The sequence below is a fragment of the Microcebus murinus genome, chromosome 11 (genome assembly GCF_040939455.1).
Source record: "Microcebus murinus isolate Inina chromosome 11, M.murinus_Inina_mat1.0, whole genome shotgun sequence".
Classification (NCBI taxonomy): domain Eukaryota; kingdom Metazoa; phylum Chordata; class Mammalia; order Primates; family Cheirogaleidae; genus Microcebus; species Microcebus murinus.
Genome location: NC_134114.1, coordinates 76,490,354 through 76,511,533, shown reverse-complemented (window position 1 = coordinate 76,511,533; position 21,180 = coordinate 76,490,354). Strand labels below are relative to the sequence as shown.

At 37.2% G+C, this 21,180-nt stretch overlaps 1 protein-coding gene across 17 annotated transcripts in view; it reads right to left on the bottom strand.

Annotated features, from left to right (window-relative positions):
- Nucleotides 1-5,419: 5,419 nt before the first annotated feature.
- The window catches only part of PAM (peptidylglycine alpha-amidating monooxygenase), a 269,177-nt gene continuing 253,416 nt past the window's right edge, over nt 5,420-21,180 (bottom strand). For 6 of the 17 annotated variants that reach the window (XM_076008209.1, XM_076008207.1, XM_076008218.1 and 3 more), the window contains 5 exons: nt 17,991-18,090; nt 15,989-16,042; nt 10,173-10,376; nt 7,186-7,242; nt 5,420-6,554 (listed from right to left, as the gene is read on the bottom strand). In XM_076008209.1, coding sequence (XP_075864324.1) covers nt 6,373-6,554; nt 7,186-7,242; nt 10,173-10,376; nt 15,989-16,042; nt 17,991-18,090 — 597 coding nt within the window. In that variant the 3' untranslated portion in view covers nt 5,420-6,372. The remainder of the gene's footprint in view (nt 6,555-7,185; nt 7,243-10,172; nt 10,377-15,988; nt 16,043-17,990; nt 18,091-21,180) is intronic. The other 11 variants (XM_076008212.1, XM_076008219.1, XM_076008213.1 and 8 more) reach the window with 5 other exon arrangements.

The following is a 21,180-nucleotide window of genomic DNA, read 5'->3' as shown; positions in this document are numbered from 1 at the left end:
CCCTTTTCTATCAATCTTGCTTAGAAATCATAGTATTAAGATGGCTTTTAGACCTCAAATCTCTGCTATTGGCCCTTTGCATATTTTTTTTGTTTTCATTATTATTTTGATAAAACAAAGCTTAACATTTCTTCTTGTATTTAGTATTGTTTTTGGAAATTGGAGGCTACCTTCATGTATACATTGGTATAGACTTAATCACTTGATGTCCCCTTTTAAGGTAATAATTTAAACATCACAGAAATAGCTATTTCAGTAAACCTCTTTATCTAAGAAATATTATGGTTAAGTGATTAAAGTTTAATACAACATCATCAATGTGGTTACATGGAGTTCCTGGCTAATCCAGCATCTCACTTTCCCTGGCCCCAGGACCTGAGGTTGGCACATTATTGTAGATTAGATATGGTTGGTTTGTAGTCACCAAATCGCATATTGAAATTTGATCCCCAGTGTTTGAGGTGGGGCCTAGTAGGAGGTGTGTTGGTCATGGGGGTGGATCCCTCCTTCGGTGGTGAGAGTTCCTACTCTGTTAGTTCTTGTGAGAGCTGCTGTTACAAAGAGCCTGGCACCTCCTGCTCTCTCCCTTGCTTCTTCTCTCACCAGGTGATCTCTACCTGTGGGATCTCTCTATGTGTGTGATGATCTCTCATCCCCTTTGCCTTATGGGATGACTGGAAGTAGCCTGAGGCCCTCACCAGATGATATGCTGGTGCCATGCTTCCTGTACAGCTTGCAGAACTATGAGCTCAGTTCCCTTTTCTTTATAAATTACCCAATGTTCAGTATTCTTTATAGCGACACAAAACTAAGACACACGTGAACCAAATCAGGGCAGTTAGTCCATGTGTTGGAATGCTATAGAAAGAGAAGCTATATATTTCAGAGTGAATGCTGGTAGCATCTAAATTTAAAACTGCTGGCTGCCACCTTTATTACTGCAAATGTGTTTATTACTGCATGTAGGTAGTAAACTCTACATAGAAGAAAGCCAAACTAAGGGATGGAGGTAGAGGAAAGAACACCATTTGCAATATCCGACTCCCTGGATGTAGCCATGCCTGAGCCTTTCAGTTACGTGAATCAAACAATAACACTTTTTATTGATAAATTAATTCTTGATTATCATTTTTATCATTTTTACTATATTATTAACTCTTTGTAAAAAGAATTGTTCTTAAACCTGTTTGAATTGAGTTGTAATTTATTATTAATACTAAAGAAGCCTAAGACAATGGTGTATAAAATAATTAAATCTAGAACTTAGAATTCAAATCTTTCTGACCTTAACCCAGTGTTCTTTCCAAACTCAATATTAGCGAAGACTGGACCATACTATTGAATAGCAGCACTGTCTCCTTATTGAGAAGTGAGTTGTAAACACCAGTGAAATTATATTGTTTCATCCACATGCATGCTTGACAATCTCTTTCTATTATAGAGAACAAATTAATTACCAAATAGGCAAAGCAGAGAATCACAACTACAGGGAGTTTTTTTTTTTTTTTTTTGAGACAGAGTCCCAGCCCACTCTGTTGCCTGGGCTAGAGTGCTGTGGCATCAGCCTAGCTCACAGCAACCTCAAACTCCTGGGCTCAAGCAATCCTTCCGCCTCAGCCTCCCAAGTAGCTGAGAATACTGGGCATGGGCCACCATGCCTGGCTAATTTTTTCTATATATTTTTAGTTGGCCAATTAATTACTTTCTATTTTTAGTAGAGACGGGGGTCTTGCTCTTGCTCAGGCTGGTTTTGAACTCCTGAACTTTGAGTGATCTGCCCGCCTCAGCCTCCCAGAGTGCTAGGATTACAGGCGTGAGCCACCGCGCCCGGCCTTACAGAAAGTATTTATCATGAGAAATCTCCTGCTGAGAAGGAAAAATTATTAGGCGAAGGAGTATGAGGCTAGAACCAGGATAAAAAAGGATGCTTACCCTTCAATTTCCCAGACAATATTTTTTTAAAGGCATGGAGAATTATACAGTATTGATAAAATAGAGGAAATTAAAAGCATTCATGATGACCGCTTTATTCATTTTATGAGAGTTTGTACGATAAAATACATTTTTGTTCAGAAATGCATTAATATTTGTTTTTATAAGCTCCTGTCTATTAGATCTTAGTATGTCTAAACCTGAACATTTATTAGGTCTTCATTGGTAAATCCTTTCTCTATGATGGTACAGTGTGTACTCAATTTTGGAGCACAGGAAATATATGTTCTGTGTTTTGGATATATGATTGTCATCTTTGTGCTTTGGTGTTTCAAAAATTTTAAGGCTATGAGAAAGAGTTATAGCATCAACATATTCTCTAGAATGAAAGCTCTCTTAATTCATGATGCTGTAGAAACATACCAAATAGGTATGCTTGCCTTTAGATGTGATTCAAAAATAAAAAAATTAAGTCTAACCTAGTGGCTGAAGATATTGTATTTAGTTTGCTGCTTTTTAAAAGAAAGTTTTAGGGAGGCCACTAGCTGTTTCCCCTGGTGGGATAATCAGTGTCAGGGGACTAAAGGGAGAAACTATTGATAAGTTTGGGCCCTGAAGATAATTTGCATCTTGGTTTTTTTGTGATCTGAGTTTGAGGAAATAGAGTCAATGACTTTTGGGTGTAACTATCACTCTATAGAGACTAGGTCTTTGAGAATATGGGTTTGTGTGCCTAACAATGTTTTAAGGCTCAGCCACTCTCTGTAGGATTAGGTTTCTTGAAGATGACCCATGGAATGCCTGGATCCAAATCACCAGGGATGCTTCTTTGAAAATGTAGATCTCTGGGCTTCACCCAATGTCATGAATCAGAAACTCTGGGGATGGAACCATGTCAGTACTCTTAAAATAAGTACTTGCAATTATTTATTTTCCACACTGATGTTTGAGAAGTATTGCTATAGGCCACATCAACTTTGACCTATATCAACTTTGAACTATTGTACATGTGACGGGCTGGAGAATCAGCCCTAATACAAAGTCTATGTTTTCCATTGTCATTCAGCTTCTTAAATACTCAATTTATATAACATCTGGATGAGAGTTTAAAGATACACAGCATGGCCGGGCGAGGTGGCTCGCGCCTGTAATCCTAGCACTCTGGGAGGCCGAGGCTGGTGGATTGCTCGAGGTCAGGAGTTCGAAACCAGCCTGAGCAAGAGCAAGACCCCATCTCTACTATAAATAGAAAGAAATTAATTGGCCAACTAATATATATAGAAAAAAATTAGCCGGGCATGGCGGCGCATGCCTGTAGTCCCAGCTATTCGGGAGGCTGAGGCAGCAGGATTGCTTGAGCCCAGGAGTTTGAGGTTGCTGTGAGCTAGGCTGATGCCACGGCACTCACTCTATCCTGTGCAACAAAGCAAGACTCTGTCTCAAAAAAAAAAAAAAAAAAAAAAAGATGCACGGCAATTTTGAAAAAAGAGTATGCTGATTTAATAAAGCAAGGAAGAAAGCTTAGAACAAAAGACTTTCTGCACATGACAATTCAGGGCCAACTTAATGAGTGATAAAGCATTCTTTTAACTTCTCCGAATTATATTCTCTGGATACTTTAATAGGCAAATAAAGCACAGCTGTTTCCCTTTGCTTTTTTAATAAATCAATTACACCTATTTCAGTGATCCAATTTAACACATTAAACAATTAAGGCATTCAGATCTTGGTACTAACAGTTATATCAAAACACCTCAGATCCCATCTTCCCTCTCTAAACATCTGTAAATATAATTTATGTAAAAATACAGATATCCACATATAGTAATTGGCAAAAGTAGAACAGCCATTCTCAAAGACAATGGTTTTCAACTGTGGCTGCACATTAGAATCACCTGACCTACATCTGTATCCCACTGTTAGCCAACTAAATCAGGATCTCTGGATTGCACAATAATTTTTTTTTTCATTCCCCAGATAATTCTACTGTAGTTAGGGCTGGGAACCACTCCCTTATGGCATTTCCCAGAGAGTACAATCTCTAACCGACTCAATAAATGAAGTTCAGCCAAGACCAATAATCAGTGGAAAGATGGCCTGAAGTCAATGTTGCTCATTCCTTTCCAGTCTACCATCTTTAATTAAGCCAGGTTGGTAGAATAAGGGTGGAGTTATAGGACAGAATTGCAATGCCTTTCTGTTTCCAAATTTATTATATTCCCATGTGCTTATTTTAAAGGATGTATGCAGGAACAGACCCACACAGTGTACTTGTCTACTCTATGGATATTGTTGAAGACTTTAATTATACAACATGGTGCTATCTTTCATAAGACACTTGGTAGCAAATTTTTCTGGGCTCATTATTAGGAATAGTAAATGTTTAGTGTATTCATGAATTATATAACTAATCAGGTATTATTTAATGAGCTGCCAGAAAGTTTGGAGCCAAATTTGTTCTTCACACACAGGTATAATAGAAATTATTCCTGTATCAATTTTTCCATTTTTATATTTGTTTTCCCTTTTTCTTTCTTGCCTCCTTTTAACTTATCACTTTGAACTTTTTTTTTTTTTTTTGACTCAATGAAGCCACTGTAAAACTGTTCAGGAACAAGATTAGGTATATATAACATTAAAGTAATGTAGCTAATAGAGTCGATGATCAAATACTGCACTACAAAGATGGCTTTGGTGCAAGTCAACCAATTTCCTCAGTGTAAGAAAACTTGAATAGCATCAAAGTCAACTTGTGAAACATGCCCACTGGACTCAATTTTATGTTAAAATGAAAATATAAAAGATACAGGGAATACACACACACACACACACACACACACACACAACCCATCAGAATAGTGTTATGACTCTATATTTACCACTGATGTGGTGAAAGCAGCATGAATAAATGACCAGAGGGAGGAAAAATGTATTCTTCATTTGAGAAAAAAGAACACGGGGATCAAAAAATGTGAAGTTTCTAGATGTGGAAGATGCCCAAATTCAGCTTTCACATGAAGATGAGGAAAATATCCAGGGAGTGACAAAATCTTTCAATCAGATTTTCTTTGGTATCCATTATGAGGAGAAAAATATCTACCTAAAGTTAGACTTTAAAAAATAACCTAGCTGGAAAACATTCAGATATAACTTTTTTTTGCAAAGTAGCCTGCACTGTTTTCATGATTAGTCAATTATATCTCTATTATTCCAACTACTAAGATGCCTGAAATGCAAGTAGGGATTTTGAAGAAAGGGTTCTACAGTCTCATCATTTAAAAATGAAAAATCAGCAGGGTCTTACTAAATTGCATTGATGGATCATGAAAAAGATGTTATTAAAGTAATTTGCAGTCACTGTGTGAGATGAATATTCCTATGGATATATGGGAATTTGGGTGAAATTATTCTTTAAAGGGAAAACTGTTAGTAGTAATCTGCACTGATGGACTCATTTACATATGCAATTTGAAATTTGAGACACAGGTTTCCTCTTAGCTATGATCACCTTTTATTAAAGTATTTACCCTCTGATTGATATACAGGCAAAAACCCTCTGTGAATTTTAAAAGAGAGCCTGACTTTACAAATGTTTGTAAATTCAGGCTGTTTTTTAATTTATATTGGCTACATAACAAAATATCTTCTAAATTTTGTACAATATAACATATTTCTTTTGGTTGAAGACATCGTTTCACTAATATTTGTGATTTGTGTAATTATTACAAAAGTTGTATACAAAACCTGCAAATATGCAAAAATTGCAATATACACTCTGACAGCTAATGCTCTGAAAACACTTTATTACACAAATTACATTCAGATTCTGAAAATAGTGTTCTAACAGTGTAACCATCTAAAAATAAGACATCCCAGAAACATACCAACTGAAGAAGAAAATTTAAAAAAGAATTTAAATAGAGACTTTTTTCTTTCCCTCATTGCAATATAATGTTAGTGATTTTAAAAAAATAGAAGGAGATTTAGCAGCTTTGTTGTCACGTAGCACAAAGTTTCTCTTTACTGCCACAGGCTGAGAATGCTGAACAGGAAAGGCACCAAAGAAAGACACTGGCAATGAAAGTGCTATTGGGAAAATACTGTGTTCAAGCAGAGAATGGGGTTATTTACATCCACCGAAAAGTCTCAAAAGTGTAAATGAGCAAACCTTCCATAGTTAGATTAGTACTAGGATGGAAGAAGAGGACTGTTTCTCTATTCTATGTTCATATAAAGACAATGGCACTCTTATGAACTTTTAGGAAACTCCTCAACTACAAACAGAAGCCAACTTAATCCAAACAAGGTAAATAAAATGTGTACAGTCCCACACAGACCAGTAAAGTTTACAATTAAATACTCAGAACTTTAAACGTGCTAAAGGGAAAGGAATCTGGCATTCTTGGTAAATCTCACTCAATCTAAACCAAAGCCTGGTGTTCAGGAGGAGGAGGGTGCAGGTGCAGGCAGAGGTGCTGAATATTCCTCTTCGGATTCACTTCCATCATCCTCATCTTTCTCGTGGTCGCTCCCCTCCGTGCTAAGGCGGTCAAACCCCTTCCGACTGTAGCCCTTGCGGCTTGCGAAGAAATTTCCAAGGTTTAAGCCTCCACTTCCCTTTCCTGAAGAAAGCAAACGATAACATGGAATTGAGATGATTTGCAATCCTCTCGTAAATTCTTAAGGGGTCAACAAAATCAGAAGTTGAGGGTGGGAAAGGGTAGATGTTAAAAAAAAAAATAAGTGACAGAGACTTATCCTACAGAACTAGAGAGCTAATACTCCATAGATTCTCCCCAGCATCATGTTTCTGTAGAAATATTTCAGATGCTCATTTCCTCTCCTGCTTTTCCCCAGCTCTCTCTCCAGACCTGGCATCCCTTGAGCAGCTCTTCATTTCAATGACCTTTTTGAAAAGGTCATCTTCACTATGACAAGCATTGGCATGCTGACAGGAGTGACAGCAAATTTACTGAAGACAAATGAGGCCAGATAAAAGGCAGGGAAAGAGAATTAGATAATACAGAATGGCAACGGTAGAAAAAACAGAACTGGGGAATTCGCTGCTAGAGAGATACACCTTAGTTGAGTTTATGGCTTGCATTCAGCATTTATACTGGGGGACGTGCTATGCTGCACGCAAGGCATTTCATTCTCAGAGACAAAATATGAAATATCTCCTTGCTCTTTAAAGGACATGAGCTTGTTGACTTCAAACCAAACGCGAAGTGTTCTAAAAGGTCATAGGCATACCTCTAAATCTTCCCAGTACTCTTGCTGAACTTGCTTCCAGTTTGTGTTCAGAATCTGCTAAAAAAAGAAAAAAGATGGCACATTTCAAAATGAGCCCCAATCACCCTCCTCAATCCATGGGCTCAACCTCCAACACAAAATCTGGAACTCATAAATGATTAAAAAGGCTTGGCTCTTGTCTGCATGCAATTCTAAGGAAAAAACAAAGGCAATATGATATTGACATGTACATAAAGGCCTGAGCTGGGCTTGACTCTTGCCTTATCTCTTGCAGGCTGTGCTGTCTTGATAAATGACTTCCCTAAGCTTCAGCTTTCTCCTCTGAGAAAAGAGAGATCAAGGACAATCCCTACCTATCAGTAAGGCTGAGACAGGACACAGCATGTGACATGTTTAGAACAGTGCCTGGTACATATACAGTAAATGCACAATAAATAGTAATTATTTGTACTAGGATAGAATTGTTACCAATAATTTGTAAAAATCTGGACACTCTGGCTATTACAATTTAGGAATATTTGTCTTAGGCTTTACTCTTTCTGTTAAGAACAGTACATGTTCTGCTTAGGAAAGCTTTGGATCCATGTATGTAATTTCTCCTTTATGTAAGATTTAAGTGAAGGCAAGGGACCTGAAACCCTCAGGATCATCCAAGCACACAAGGTGACTCAAATGCTCCCACGGAACAACCGCCCATCTCTATGCAGTATCAAAGATTCTCTTTCCTTATGCAGAGGCACAACTTCCAACGGATTTCATCTTTTCCCTTGCTGTGTGTCTCCCTGCACTCTCCTCCCTCGCTTCCCCTGCTCTCCCAAGGACTATAGTCATTGACTATAGGAGAACTCTGAACACAGCCTTAGGGTTTTTTTTAAAAGTCTCTAACCAGGAATGAATGCAGCATCACGGAAAAAGCTAACAGGCAGAAGACAGTGGCTAGGCAAGAAAGGAAGAAGAATCTGCTAAGATTGTTAGAAAGCCAACAAATTAGATTGTAAATTCCACAAGGATGCAGGACATTCCTTAGTTTTGCAGCCCCTGTGCCTAGCACAGTGTCTGATGTGGACCCGACATGTAATAAGGGTGTGTTGAAAAGGAAGGTCCTTTACAAGGGTTTCTATAAAACCTTAGAATAGATTGGATAAGATCTATCAAGAACAAATATTGAAAAGAGGCAAGAGGCTGATTTACTTTTAGAATTTAATGGATGGACTGAACCATATAAAATTGCAATTTTGCTAATAAATAAAACATGGTTGAGTGATGACAATTTCACCCTAGGTTCAACCTAGGTCTCTGCCTTCCCAGTATATTCCTGTAAAGTCAGCATTATGTAACAGTGCCATGCCACATGTGCTTAATAGCAAAAGGAGGGACCAAACCTTGACTCCCTAGCCACTTCCTCTGCCGGATTGGGTTGGTTTACCACGATTCCCACCACCCGCGCCCAGGCCTCACTGTTCCCAATACTCTGAGTATTTATCTCTACGCTTACCACCCTGCCCTATAACTTTTATGTGTCAAGTCTCTTTTATATGTCATCTATCCGGTCAGATCTATGTATTTATTTACTCATTCTTTGAACAACTACTTATTTATTGAACCCCTAGTGTTGGGAACTGTTATTGGTGCAGGGGACACATGAATGCATCAGTAAACAAGACACACAAGATTCTTGCTCTTCTGAAGCTTCTCTCTAACTCCATGAAGACAACTATGCTTATTTCTCTTTGCCTCTGCTTATGACAATTTCAGATCCTAACGGGGACTCAGTAGGAGTCCTTTTTGAGAAGAGTTAACCATATTTTTGCAGAGGTTTATTGATTGCAGATGAAAAGCAAAAGAAAGTCCAGGAAAAACTTATTAAGCTGAATTCTCTGTTTTCTGTTTCTACGCCTTTTTCTGTGTCAGGGCTTTGCCACGGGCACTGAATCCCTGCCATGGCCGCCTTGATCTGAAATAGGATCAGATGCTGTTTCTTGATCAAATGCTGCCCCCCTCCCTGATCCATGGATTTCTTCCCAGACACAGCTGTAGATTCTTGCCTTAGGACCTGGGGACCCAGCCAAAGGACTGGTACTGAGAGGTGGGAATAATGGGTTGGGTTATTTTTTTATTTGGATGGCCTGAAAGGAACTCAGCTCTTGGATCCTATACTGTGATAATGGTTTTATAAAATACTGACTCCAGTACTGGACACTGTCTTGTTCAGTTATGGAAGGCTGATGGCCTAAATTATGTCTACTCAGAAACTACCAAATGGTTTGCTATGGAAATAGTTGGTTTCCTGAGAAAGCTGAGGTTTAAGACAAGTATCTTTTATGACTTCTTATGCCTTTTATTACTTTGTTACCAGTGAGTATTCATTAGAATCATTGGTGGTCTTAATTGAGTGCTTATTAGGTGCCAGGTACTGTGATAAATGCTTTATGTGCATTATTTTGTTTAATCTTGGCACAACCTTGCACGGTACATATTTGCCCCACTTTGTTGATGAGGAAACTGTGGTTTACAGAGATTAAGTAACTTGCCCATGGTCATGTAGCTAGGAGCTAGAGCCAGTCTGATGGGGAGAAAAATACAACCCTAAATAACTGACCTAGGTACTTTGAGGAGTAGGCCTATTGCTAACAGCAGAAATGTCTTTCTCCTTGACCCTTTAGCTAATTTACACTGACTCTGTTATCTACATAGTTTCATATGAAGACATTAATTACACTTACAGTAATTCCTAAAAGGCAATATTAAAGGTCAAATATTAATCTAACTATTCAAATTTTAGAGACTCCAGATATATTTTCTACTGTGATACTATAAGACAATATTTGGAACATAGACAATAACGTCAAAAAAGGTAGACAGCATTTAAAAAATAAAAACAAAAAAACAAAGACAGTGAAAAAAATCACAACCAAACTCCTGAGGATAATAAGGCCAAACACTCTTTCAAAGGCAGGTTCCAAGTTCAAGGGGCTCATTTTACTTGCCTCCAAAGGCCCTTGATTTTTTCCACCGAATAAATATGACAATGGCCAGCAGGACAACCACCGGAATAACCAGAAGGGTTGTAAGGAGAACAATGGGCACTCCCATGCCCGGCTCTTTGATCAGTTTCTGTTTCTCTTGCATCTTCTGCAATTCTGAGGAGGTGGGTTTGTTCTCCATTTTGGTTTCAACAACTGCCTCGGCTTCTTCAGGGAAAGAAGAATTCACAATATTCAACTGACTCAAAAATCGCAAAACCCTCTCACCCACCCCTACCCAGTCAAATCAACACTGTTCACAAAGAACTTCTTAAGTCCAATGCACCTGGATTTCATGATTCAATATCTGAATCTACTGAACTGGCAGCGGGTGTCGTGATTAGTTGTTTCCACTGAATGATTTTTCACCTTCAAATTGGTTTTCCTTGGTTTTACCTTTAATCCCCTCTTTAGCTATAATTCCACAAAATATATATCTTTCTTTTGTGTTTTTCTGAAGTTACCATGAACAGGCAGTGTTGTGTAGGGGAAAGAATTGGTGTGTATACAATTCTTCTATATACAAGCTATATAACTTTGGGCAAGTTACTTAAGGCGTCTGGGCCTTTGTAACCTCATCTGTAAAACTGTGATAATAATACTCCCTTCATAAAACTGTTGGATATAAATGTAGGTCATAAAGAAGATGCTTAGTAAGTATTCATTTCCTTATATCTTTGGTTTATAAATCTTTTTCATGTTCAATGAATTTTTCATACTTCACATGCATAGCTGCACAGGTTAATTCTAGAATTACAAAAGAATAAAATGAACTGTGTCCTTTTCAGGTTGTTTTATATGGTTCTCAATAAAATGTAAGTGCTCACAGATGCACTGAATAATCTTCCATTAGTGATGAAAATAACTTCTGCAACTATTCTGTGGCATTGGCAGGTACTGGGTAGGTATCAGGCCTAAAGTATTGTTTGAGAAATTGAAGCAATAAAGCTATATAAGCTGCTGCAGGGATCTAATAACTAATAACTTGAAAATTAGGTTGAGCCTTGAGACATTCTCATCCCCAAGAAGCACATATGTGTGTTTGTATAGAAACCCAAGTGTGCAAAGGCTGGTAAGAATTTGCCCAGGCTAAAAGCTACAACCACATTTGCCAAAAGACTCACAAGGTTTTTGGAATTTTAATTTCTTGGTGTGCTCTTCTGCCCTACAATACAAAGTACATCATGAGGCCTGAAGGAGATTTTGACAAAATGGTAGGGGTAGGCAGCTTAACACAATCAGGAAAATCTTTGGTTAATGTTGAACATGTGTAGAAACAGTTTAGTAGCTTGCAGGACACTTCTCCAAGGAAGTGTTTCCCAAATTACTTAAGACACTGTAAACATTAATTTATAACACAAACAATTGGCAGGTTCCAGCTTTTTGCTTCAATGTTCTGAGCCAATCTCCTTCACAGACTCAATTATATCTATTAGGGACTTACACTATGTCAGGCATTGTTCTCCTTTAATCATCACACCAAACCTATGAGTAGGCTATTATTATTACCATTTTGCAGATGGCCTCACAGTCCTTGTTTCCTTCCCTGTACTATGCTTAAAGAGAGGCCATCCTTTTCCTTCTTTTGCCCACTCAAGTGGCTCTTGAAACTTGAAAAGAAGGGAAGGAAAGGGATTGGTTCACAGATTTAGATGGTTCAAACTTAACCTAAGTCCCAGTTTCAAGAGGAATGTAAGTGTGATTCTTTTCTTACTGCAGAACAGATATACAAAATTGCTCCATATTTAAGCTCATTCTATTTTTAAACAGGAAAATGACAATGAATAGATTATGGGATTAAAAAACAGAGACCAAAGATGTAACTTGGTATTCAAGAACGTGTTGCCTTTGGAAGAAGGGGATATTCCCATTTGAAGGCAGGCATTACCAGAGTAATTACCTAGCATTTAGTGAGTGCATTCTACCTGTCATTTAGTGAATTCATTTGCACCTATTACAATGGCTGTACTAGCTGGTATCTAGTTTCTTTGATAAGACAGAGCAAGGATTGAGCTCCATTAAATGGAAAAAAGAACTGTGGATGATGTAGGTGACAGACTACATCAGTTTAGCATTCAAAGAAAGTGTGATGAAAATGAGGCAATGAACTTACTAAGATATACACACAGCACTTTAGAAATTCTTGATTTCCATACCACTTCTTGTATTTTGAGTGTCATCTACTAAAAATACTTGAACATCCTAATTTTTGGAACCAGCTGAAGTATGGTTAAGATTTAAAAGATGCTCTATATTTTTGAAAAAGAGGCTAAAATTTTGAAAATTTCCAGTCTTAAAAAAAACATGCAATATTGTTGCTCTTCTCAGGAGCCTTTATAGGTGAAATAAAAATGCCTAAAACAATATTTATCACCTAAGAGTCCAAGAATTCCACTCAAAGCAAAGAAAAAAAAAAAAGCAAATTCTTCTACTTTTACTCTTTTCCTGAATTCTTTTATTAAAAACCCCAGTATAATTTTGAGCATCCCTGATGAATGGAGAGTGAAGAAGGTCTAAGATTAGCCAGAACCTGAGGCTTCTGGAAGACAGGAGGTGCCTAGTACAGACACTCTTCTCTCATATTAAATGCCAGATGTGTTCTATCTAGAAAAAACATGTCTTAAAATCCTACAAGAGTGCAAGCCCTTGTGGCATCAATATTTGGGAATAAACATAATTTTGAAAAGCTAATATTTAAGAGGTATTTTTTTCTTCTTTTTTAAAGCAATGCATTTAGAAAGAGAGGCTAGCTGCCTTCCTGTGTGAGTGCACACATATAAGGATGTGCATATCTCTCTTCCCTGACGGAAGGGTAGAAGCCCAGAGACCACTGGGAATTGGAATGACAGGACAAGAAAGGAAGGACATTCTTAACATAGCAACACAACAATGGTTACCCAGTTCATCATAGACAAAACTGAAGGCTGAAGGTTTTCTATGGCATGCTGGCAAGTAACAAGTTAGAAGACAAGAGGAGTGCATAAAGCACCAGAGTACTCTTGTTTTTTTATTTTTTTTAAGCAATGTGCTTACCTACAATGTGTTGTTAAGAAGCTAACTGCACTAGGGCATTTTCTCTCTCTTTCTTTCTTTCTTTCTTTCTTTCTTTCTTTCTTTCTTTCTTTCTTTCTTTCTTTCTTTCTTTCTTTCCTTTCTCTCTCTCCCTTTCTTTCTTTCTCTCTCTCTTTCTTTTTAAATTTTCTTGAGACTGATTTACATTCATCATCTTTTATTGGAGGTAGGGAATGTGTAGGCTGTGCTTTTGGTGGGATATTGGCACATCTGTTTTATCCCTAGTAACTTTATTTAAAAATTTAAGTCCCTTTCCTAAGTATTTTATCTTCCCTAATCCTCTTATTCTTGCATCTCTCTTCAAACACTCGTTCTAGAACCTTGTTATTACTGTTATATGACCATTCAGAGTGAGGATAAATGTTATCAAAGGTGACTCAACTTTGGAGATTTAAAATTAACATGTAACTACTGTTACACATTAAATCCGGCATGGTGTTTACCCCTCTTTTTTGTGAAGGGTGGTTTGAATTAAGCTTCAAGATTTTTATAAAAGATAAGGTCTAGAGATGCAGCATGATTTGTGTTCCTTTTGTAATAAAAGTATAATCTTTAAAAAAAGGCTAATGAGAGCCATAAGGGTTCAAAGAGGAATAGACAATGGCATTTAAAATCTGGGTAAGTATTAAAACAGGACAGTCATGGCAAGAGACTTCAATAAAATTTATTACTTGAACTGCTGGGTTTGGGCTACAAGGTTTTTGACCAAACGGATGCAGGGGTATACACTGAGCAGAGAGGAATGGGCCTATAGGAAAGCATTATTCATCTTGACCAGCCAAGATGAGGTCTATATGGTTGGGTCTATGATACGATCTAGAACTTTTTGGTGGGATCTATGTAAACAGAAATGATTTGAGACTATTTTGAAATTCTACAGGTTTCAGAGTAAACTACAACCACTCTCAACCTGCAGTTCTTGAAAGAATTTACAGTGAATATGGTATCAATTTCTCCCTCAGCAGTACAGTAATAGCAGTTAAGAACACAGGCTTTGGCACCCAACAGACTTTGGTTTAAAACTTGGCTCTAACATTTACACTCCTAGCAGTAATTCTGATCCTCAATTTCCTCATGCGTAAAATGGGGATAATAGCAACTAAAACATGGTTGGTGTAAGGATTAAATTTGATAATTTTTGTATAGTACATTGTTTGTGCTCTGTGATAGGTATTATTAACAATAATATCTTTCCCAACATCTTCATTCCAGGACACAGAGAACTTAACAATAATTCTCTCTATATATATATCAATGATAGAAAATTAGGGCATCAGGAACCTTCTTCAGAATGAATGTGCTATGAATGCTATTCAGTAGTGTCGCGTGGGTAGAATTTCTACAAATGCCAAACAATTGCTATTTATTTTATAATATTATCTTACCCCTTGAGCCGGCTATATTTTCTTATCTGTCTACATAAAATCCCTAAACTCCCTCTTGGTTCTTGTTTCTTTTCATCTCTTTTCCACCTGCTTTCATGAGAAAGGAAGACAAGTCAGTCTCGAGTGAAGTCTGAATATCTAGGTGAATCATTTGTAAAGCAACTAAAAATGGAATTACTTTATTACTTAAATATTAGAAGCACCTCACAAGAAGCCCATAGTGAATTTATAACTGTAAATAACATGTCAAAACACTGCAGATAGTAGAAAATGTACAAATATAAACTGATCCTAGGAAAGGGAGAAAATAATTTGACAGGGATTCCAAATGAACACAGTGGTTGCTTACTAGGAGCTGAATCCCATTTCCTTATTCCAGATATTATATACCAATGACATACTTATTTGTGTGTGTGTGTGTGTGTGTGTGTGTGTGCATTCTCTCTCTGTGTCTCTCTTTTCCCAGCCCCTTGTAAGTCTCTTGAGGTCGGGCACAGTTTCCTTTCCCTTGGACTTGCTATAGTGCTTTCACACAGAAGGCCCTCAGTAAATCTTGGGGGCTAAATGGCACTAAGACAGGAGCTAAGGGAACAGCTAATCTTTTCACATCCCTCTAGCATTAACTCACCAAAGATATTTTTCACTCTTTTATATTACAGCCCACTAGGAAAGGCCTTATCTAGTAGGTTGAATAGTATTTTTCTGTTTCCTTGAGGTTAATATACTTCCAAAAGTAATTGACTTTTTTTTGTCTCTCAATATCTCTGGCTCACTGGTTTTAGATTTCTTACATCCTCAAACACTTTCCATGTTGGATTACCAGTCTTCTAACTGACATAAATAGATTTAACTAGTTAAGTACTAGAATGCAAATAAATGAGAGACTTGTTCAGTCTCCAATGGCAGTCTTAACATTCCAGAGGTATTATTTTCCAGATTTGTTTCTCTGGTATATGCAGTGGGCTTCTCTATTTTGAAGCTGAAAAATTTGCAGTGCTCCTCAATTAAGAGATGTATCAAAATCACTTGGGAAGACTTTTCAAAATACACATGTTATCATTCCTCTTCTTTCCATAGATCTCGAATGGGGATTGGCCAAGTGTATTTTGAAATCAGTGATTTGAGCTTGTTGTAACTACTCCATTTATCAGAAAAAGCAGTGGCAACATGCAGGTTTAAAGGTTAAGTACATGGCAGAATTCACAGATAGTTTACTAGATTATATTTTTAGCTTGATAATTTTCAAAGTTGCAATCAAGAGCCATAAAAAAATTTAACACAAATAACCTTTGGTTTCACAGTTATAAGAAAAATTTGACCAACCTTTGATTTCCTGGACCTCAATGCCAGCCTTTTTAACTGATCGATGTTCCATTTCTGTAACACAGCACCGCAAGGAGAAAGAAAATCAGAATCTTCAAAATGAACATTTGAAACCTTAACTTTGATATTAATTATAATCAGTAGAAAATATTTCCTTAATTCATCAAATGTATTATTATATTAGAAAAGAATTCAATACAAACCAGTAATTAGTTGTTCCAGGAATCCTGAAAACAATCTCCTAGGGAAAGCTAATATAATTCTAAGAACTTCATATTTAGAATGAGCTTGTTCTCATGAAATTCATAATATTATACTATTTCTTAAAACAGCATTTTAAAACTATTTCTTTAAGTAGTTCTGTTTTTGTGTGGGCAACATCTTAGACTGATTACTAGTTTTGCCAGGTTGGATTACCAGTTTTCTAGCTGACATAAATGGATTCAACTAGTTAAATACTACAATGCAAATAAACCAGACACTTGTTCAGTCTCCAATGGCAGTCTTAATGTTCCAGAGGTACTATTTTCCACATTTATTACATTCTGGTATATGCAGGGGGCTTCTCTATTTTGAAGTTGAAAAATCTGTAGCACTTCTCAACCAAGGGATGTATCAAAATCACTTGGGAACTTTTCAAAATACATATATTATTATTCCTCTTCTTTCTATAGCTCTTGAGTGGGGACTAAGTGTATTTTGAAAGCCTTCCCAAGGTGACTCAAATATACATCTCTGTTAAGTGCCAACCATGAAGGTGGTAGAAAGAACTTTTATAGGACTGATTGAGCTTTTAGTGAGTGCAAGAATCATATTCCGATTCTGCAAAATCAGATCTGCAAAATAGAGACACCTTCTGGTTCCTCCTTGAGGAGGCAAATGGTGAAAAAGCCACACTTGCAAGTGGGAATGTGAAGCTACTGCTAGAGTAGAATAGTTCATAGGCATCTCTGTGCACTCAACTCTAACTGGGTCCTTAAACAGCAAAAGTTACTCAGAGGATAATTCTGAAGATAGCAGTTACCGAATTAATTGGGATCGAAGACCTGAATAGTATCTGATTAATGTTTTTGGACTCCTAATTTTACTTTCTTTGGTATAACTTATTTTCTTTCCTTATTCTAATTTGTCTTTTTCATTCTATAAATAATACATATCCTTATTTGTTCTCTATCTAAAACTACCTGTGCAAGTCCTGATAACTCACGTTTATCATCCTCTATTCTTTTCCCTATCCCCACCTTCTGCCATATTTTAAAAATATCTCTGGACATTTAGGTTTGTGGCCTAGTCGGCATTCAGTACACTTCAATTGAAAAAACTTATTTTTTTTTTAGCATGATATTAAGAGCTATGTTAGCCTACTTTTAAGAATTAAAAATAATGTCCAAATTGCAATTAGAAAACTATGAAACTAGTTGGCTGGACCTGATAGGACAAATCTGTCTCCAGCCAAAATGTTGAGTTACATAAAAATACAGCAATGCAGTTTCTGGGGAAAGTTGAAGCCTAAGTGGAAAATTCAAAAGGCTTCCTGTTTGGAATAACATGAGTCCCACACAGATGCTGGCATCCCTAGGTGCCCAGCAGCCACTGAGAGCTAAAGAGCCGTGTGGGGAACGACGCCTCATGGAAACAAGTTAGCCCTGCTGCTGTGCCAAAGCCACCTCCTCCTTCTGGAACTAAGTTGGAATTAACATTGGCTTTTAATGCAACAGACATTACTTCAGGCATCAAGAATTTCCTGAGGCATATCTGTGGAAACAAGGGGATAACTGCCAGCAAAAAAAAAAAAAAAAAAAAAAAAAGAATATTTCTCTCAAATATAAAAAAATTAACTTAATCTCTAAAATAGATACCAAACAGATCTTTTAACAACTACCTTATACCTTCATTTCTATTCCCATCAGTAAAAAGAAGGAAACACAAATGTTTTTGCTTCACATGTTTTCAAGCAATAAAACTGGAGGAAAATGTGGACAATGTACTGTAAAAGCCGTACTTTCAGTCATGGTGAACTTCCACACGGTGTTGGTGTGAGCATCTCCGATGTATACAGTCCCATCTTCAGATGCGACAATATCATGAGGCATGTCAAAGTGCTGCCAAAATAAGAAGCCACATGTTAGGGTGGTGAGCCTTTACTTGAATCCTTAGTGAAAAGGCAGAAAAACAGAGCAAAGCCCACAAAAAACAAACAAACAAACAAACAAAAAAAAAACCAATAAACATTTCACTCAAACCAAAACAACAATAATTCCCATCAAAGCAACTATAGGCCAAGGAGAGCCATTCCTTCATCCATTCATGGGGTACTGACTTTGTCAGGCATGATTCTAAGCATTGGGAAATGCCAAACAACCCTCACCACTGACTTTCAAGTCTTTTAAAAAGTGAAAATTTACAGGCAGATTATTTTTGACAGTACTGTTTACTTGATGTTACATTATCTAGTTGTTTACATAAATATTTATTTTTGCCTTCATGTTTCTTCTACCTTTTAATCACTATTAAATTTTCTTATTTATTTATTTATTTTATTTCGGCATATTATGGGAGTACAAATTTTAAGGTTTCAATAAATGCCCTTTCCCCCCTTCTCCCCACAAGTCTGACTTTCCAGCATGACCATCCTCCAGATGGTGCACATCTCACTCATTATGTATATTTATACCTGCCCCTCTCCCCCCTCCCCCCTGCCCAATACCCTATTACTGTAGTACCTATGTGTCCACTTAGGTGCTGCTCAGTTAATACCAGTTTGCTGGTGAGTATATGTGGTGCTTGTTTTTCCATTCTTGGGATACTTCACTTAGTAGTATGTGTTCCAGCTTTAACCAGAAAAATATAAGATGTGCTATATCACCATTGTTTCTTAGAGCTGAATAGTACTCCATGGTATACATATACCACATTTTAGTAATCCATTCTTGGATTGATGGGCACTTGGGCTGTTTCCACAGCCTTGCAATTATGAATTGTGCTGCTATAAACATTCGAGTGCAGGTGTCTTTTTTGTAGAGTGTCATTGGATCTTTTGGGTAGATGCCCAGTAATGGGATTGCTGGATCAAATGGTAGATCCACTTGTATCACTTTAAGATATCTCCATATTGCTTTCCACAGAGGTTGAACTAGTTTGCAGTGCCACCAGCAATGTAGCAAGGTTCCTCTCTCTCTGCATCTACGCCAGCATTTATTGTTTGGAGACTTTTTGATAAAGGCCATTCTCACTGGAGTTAAGTGATATCTCATTGTGGTTTTGATTTGCATTTCCCTGATGATTAGAGATGTTGAGTATTTTTTCATGTTTGTTGGCCATTCTTCTGTCTTCTTTAGAAAAGTTTCTGTTCAAGTCCTTTGCCCACTTTTTAATAGGGTTATTTGATTTTTTCTTGCTGATTTTCGTGAGTTCTAAGTATATTCTAGTTATCAGCCCCTTATCAGATGCGTAGGATGCAAAATTTTTCTCACATTCTGTAGGTTGTCTGTTTACTTTCATGACTATTTCTTTGGCTATGCAGAAGCTTTTTAGTTGGATCATGTCCCATTTATTTATTTTTGTTGCTGCTGTGATTGCCTTTGGGGACTTCTTCATAAACTCTTTGCCTAGGTCAATGTCTAGGAGAGTATTTCCAACATTTTCCTCTAGAATTCTAATAGTTTCATATCTTAGGTTTAAGTCTGTTTTTTATCCAGCGTGAGTTGATTTTTGTGAGAGGTGAAAGGTGTGGGTTCTGTGTTAGCCTTCTAACAGTCAAAAGGACTAAGTATTAATTTTTATTATTCCCATCAAGTTATCATGTACTGTCTTAAAAACTATTTGCATATTACTGATAAGAGAAGTCATTTCAAAGATTCAGAACATTTAGATTATTTCTGACATGTATGCTAGGAGATATGCAGCAATGTGGGATTTTATGCTATTTTTTTCTTCCCTTTTGAATTTAAATAGATTTAAGGGGTACAACATGTATATATTGTATAGTGGTGAAGCCTGTGCTTTGGTGTACTCATCACCAGGATACTGTAACATTGTACCTATAGGTTTTATATTCTTGAAGTCTAATTTGCAATATTTTCAGTCAACAGAGGAAAGAAATCGACTATTACCGCCAAGTACTTCCTGGGCTTTTGTAAGTACTTCAGATACTCTATATTTTAATATGTCTTTCTTCATTTCAAGTCATCCTCATCTGAGTCATGAGGACACAAGAGACAGGGGAACACTTTCTATGACTTTCTTTAGGGGTCACTGAGCCAGTTCCTGGAAGAGTAGCCTCAAAACATTGTACTGCTGACATTTACATCTGTTTACTGAAGCCTCCAAAGGTGCTCCAGGTCTACCAGTTGGCAGGACGTGGATAATCCCTTCACTTTTGAGGCCAGCAGGACTTGCTGGATACACAGTTATCCAAAATATGGCTAGTGAGTATGAACAGGAGCATTATCCAGACTGTGGGCCTATCAGCCAACATCTGCCCACCTTGGTGTGCTGAGTGCAAAGGTACTAATGAGGCAAACTACCTTTCTTAGCTCACTTTAGGAGAGGCAGAAGAATACATGCTTTGGAGATACTATTATGCTTTATGAATCATCAAGTTTGTCACACTGAAAAGAAAAATGGGATAGCTATGCTAAGGTGGCTCATTTCTTCATACTATCAAATGTGCTGTGACAAATGTGGAGGGAACTAGAAATCAAAATGTTGCCTTGTTGAAGTCTCGCAGGCCTGTCATTAAATGTTCATCTTTATTTTGGGTTCAGCTAATGGATGGCAGGAACAGACTTGCAAATTACAGGCCATTTCTGTTCTGTGGCATAATATGTTCTTAAAAACTGTCTTATATTAATAAAATATATGGTTGCAAAGTACTTCACATTTTCTGATAGGAAAAATATTATAAAGGTTAGTAGGGGATCTGTAAACTATTCACTGGCCTTTCCTTTAAATTGATCACCATATGTCATAAATTCATGGCTACAGTAATGATAAACCTCATTCTGTGGCTCTCAAATGGATCCACAGAGCCCAGGGGCCTGTTGGAAATACAGTACTTTGGGGCCACTGGAGGAATTCAGGGGGAGGCTTAGTGGATGGGACCTCTATTCCTGTTGTAGTCAGAGGCTCAACTGTAACTTTTTCAATGAACTATTTTATTGCTTTGCGTTAAGCAGAAAATGATGTTGTTA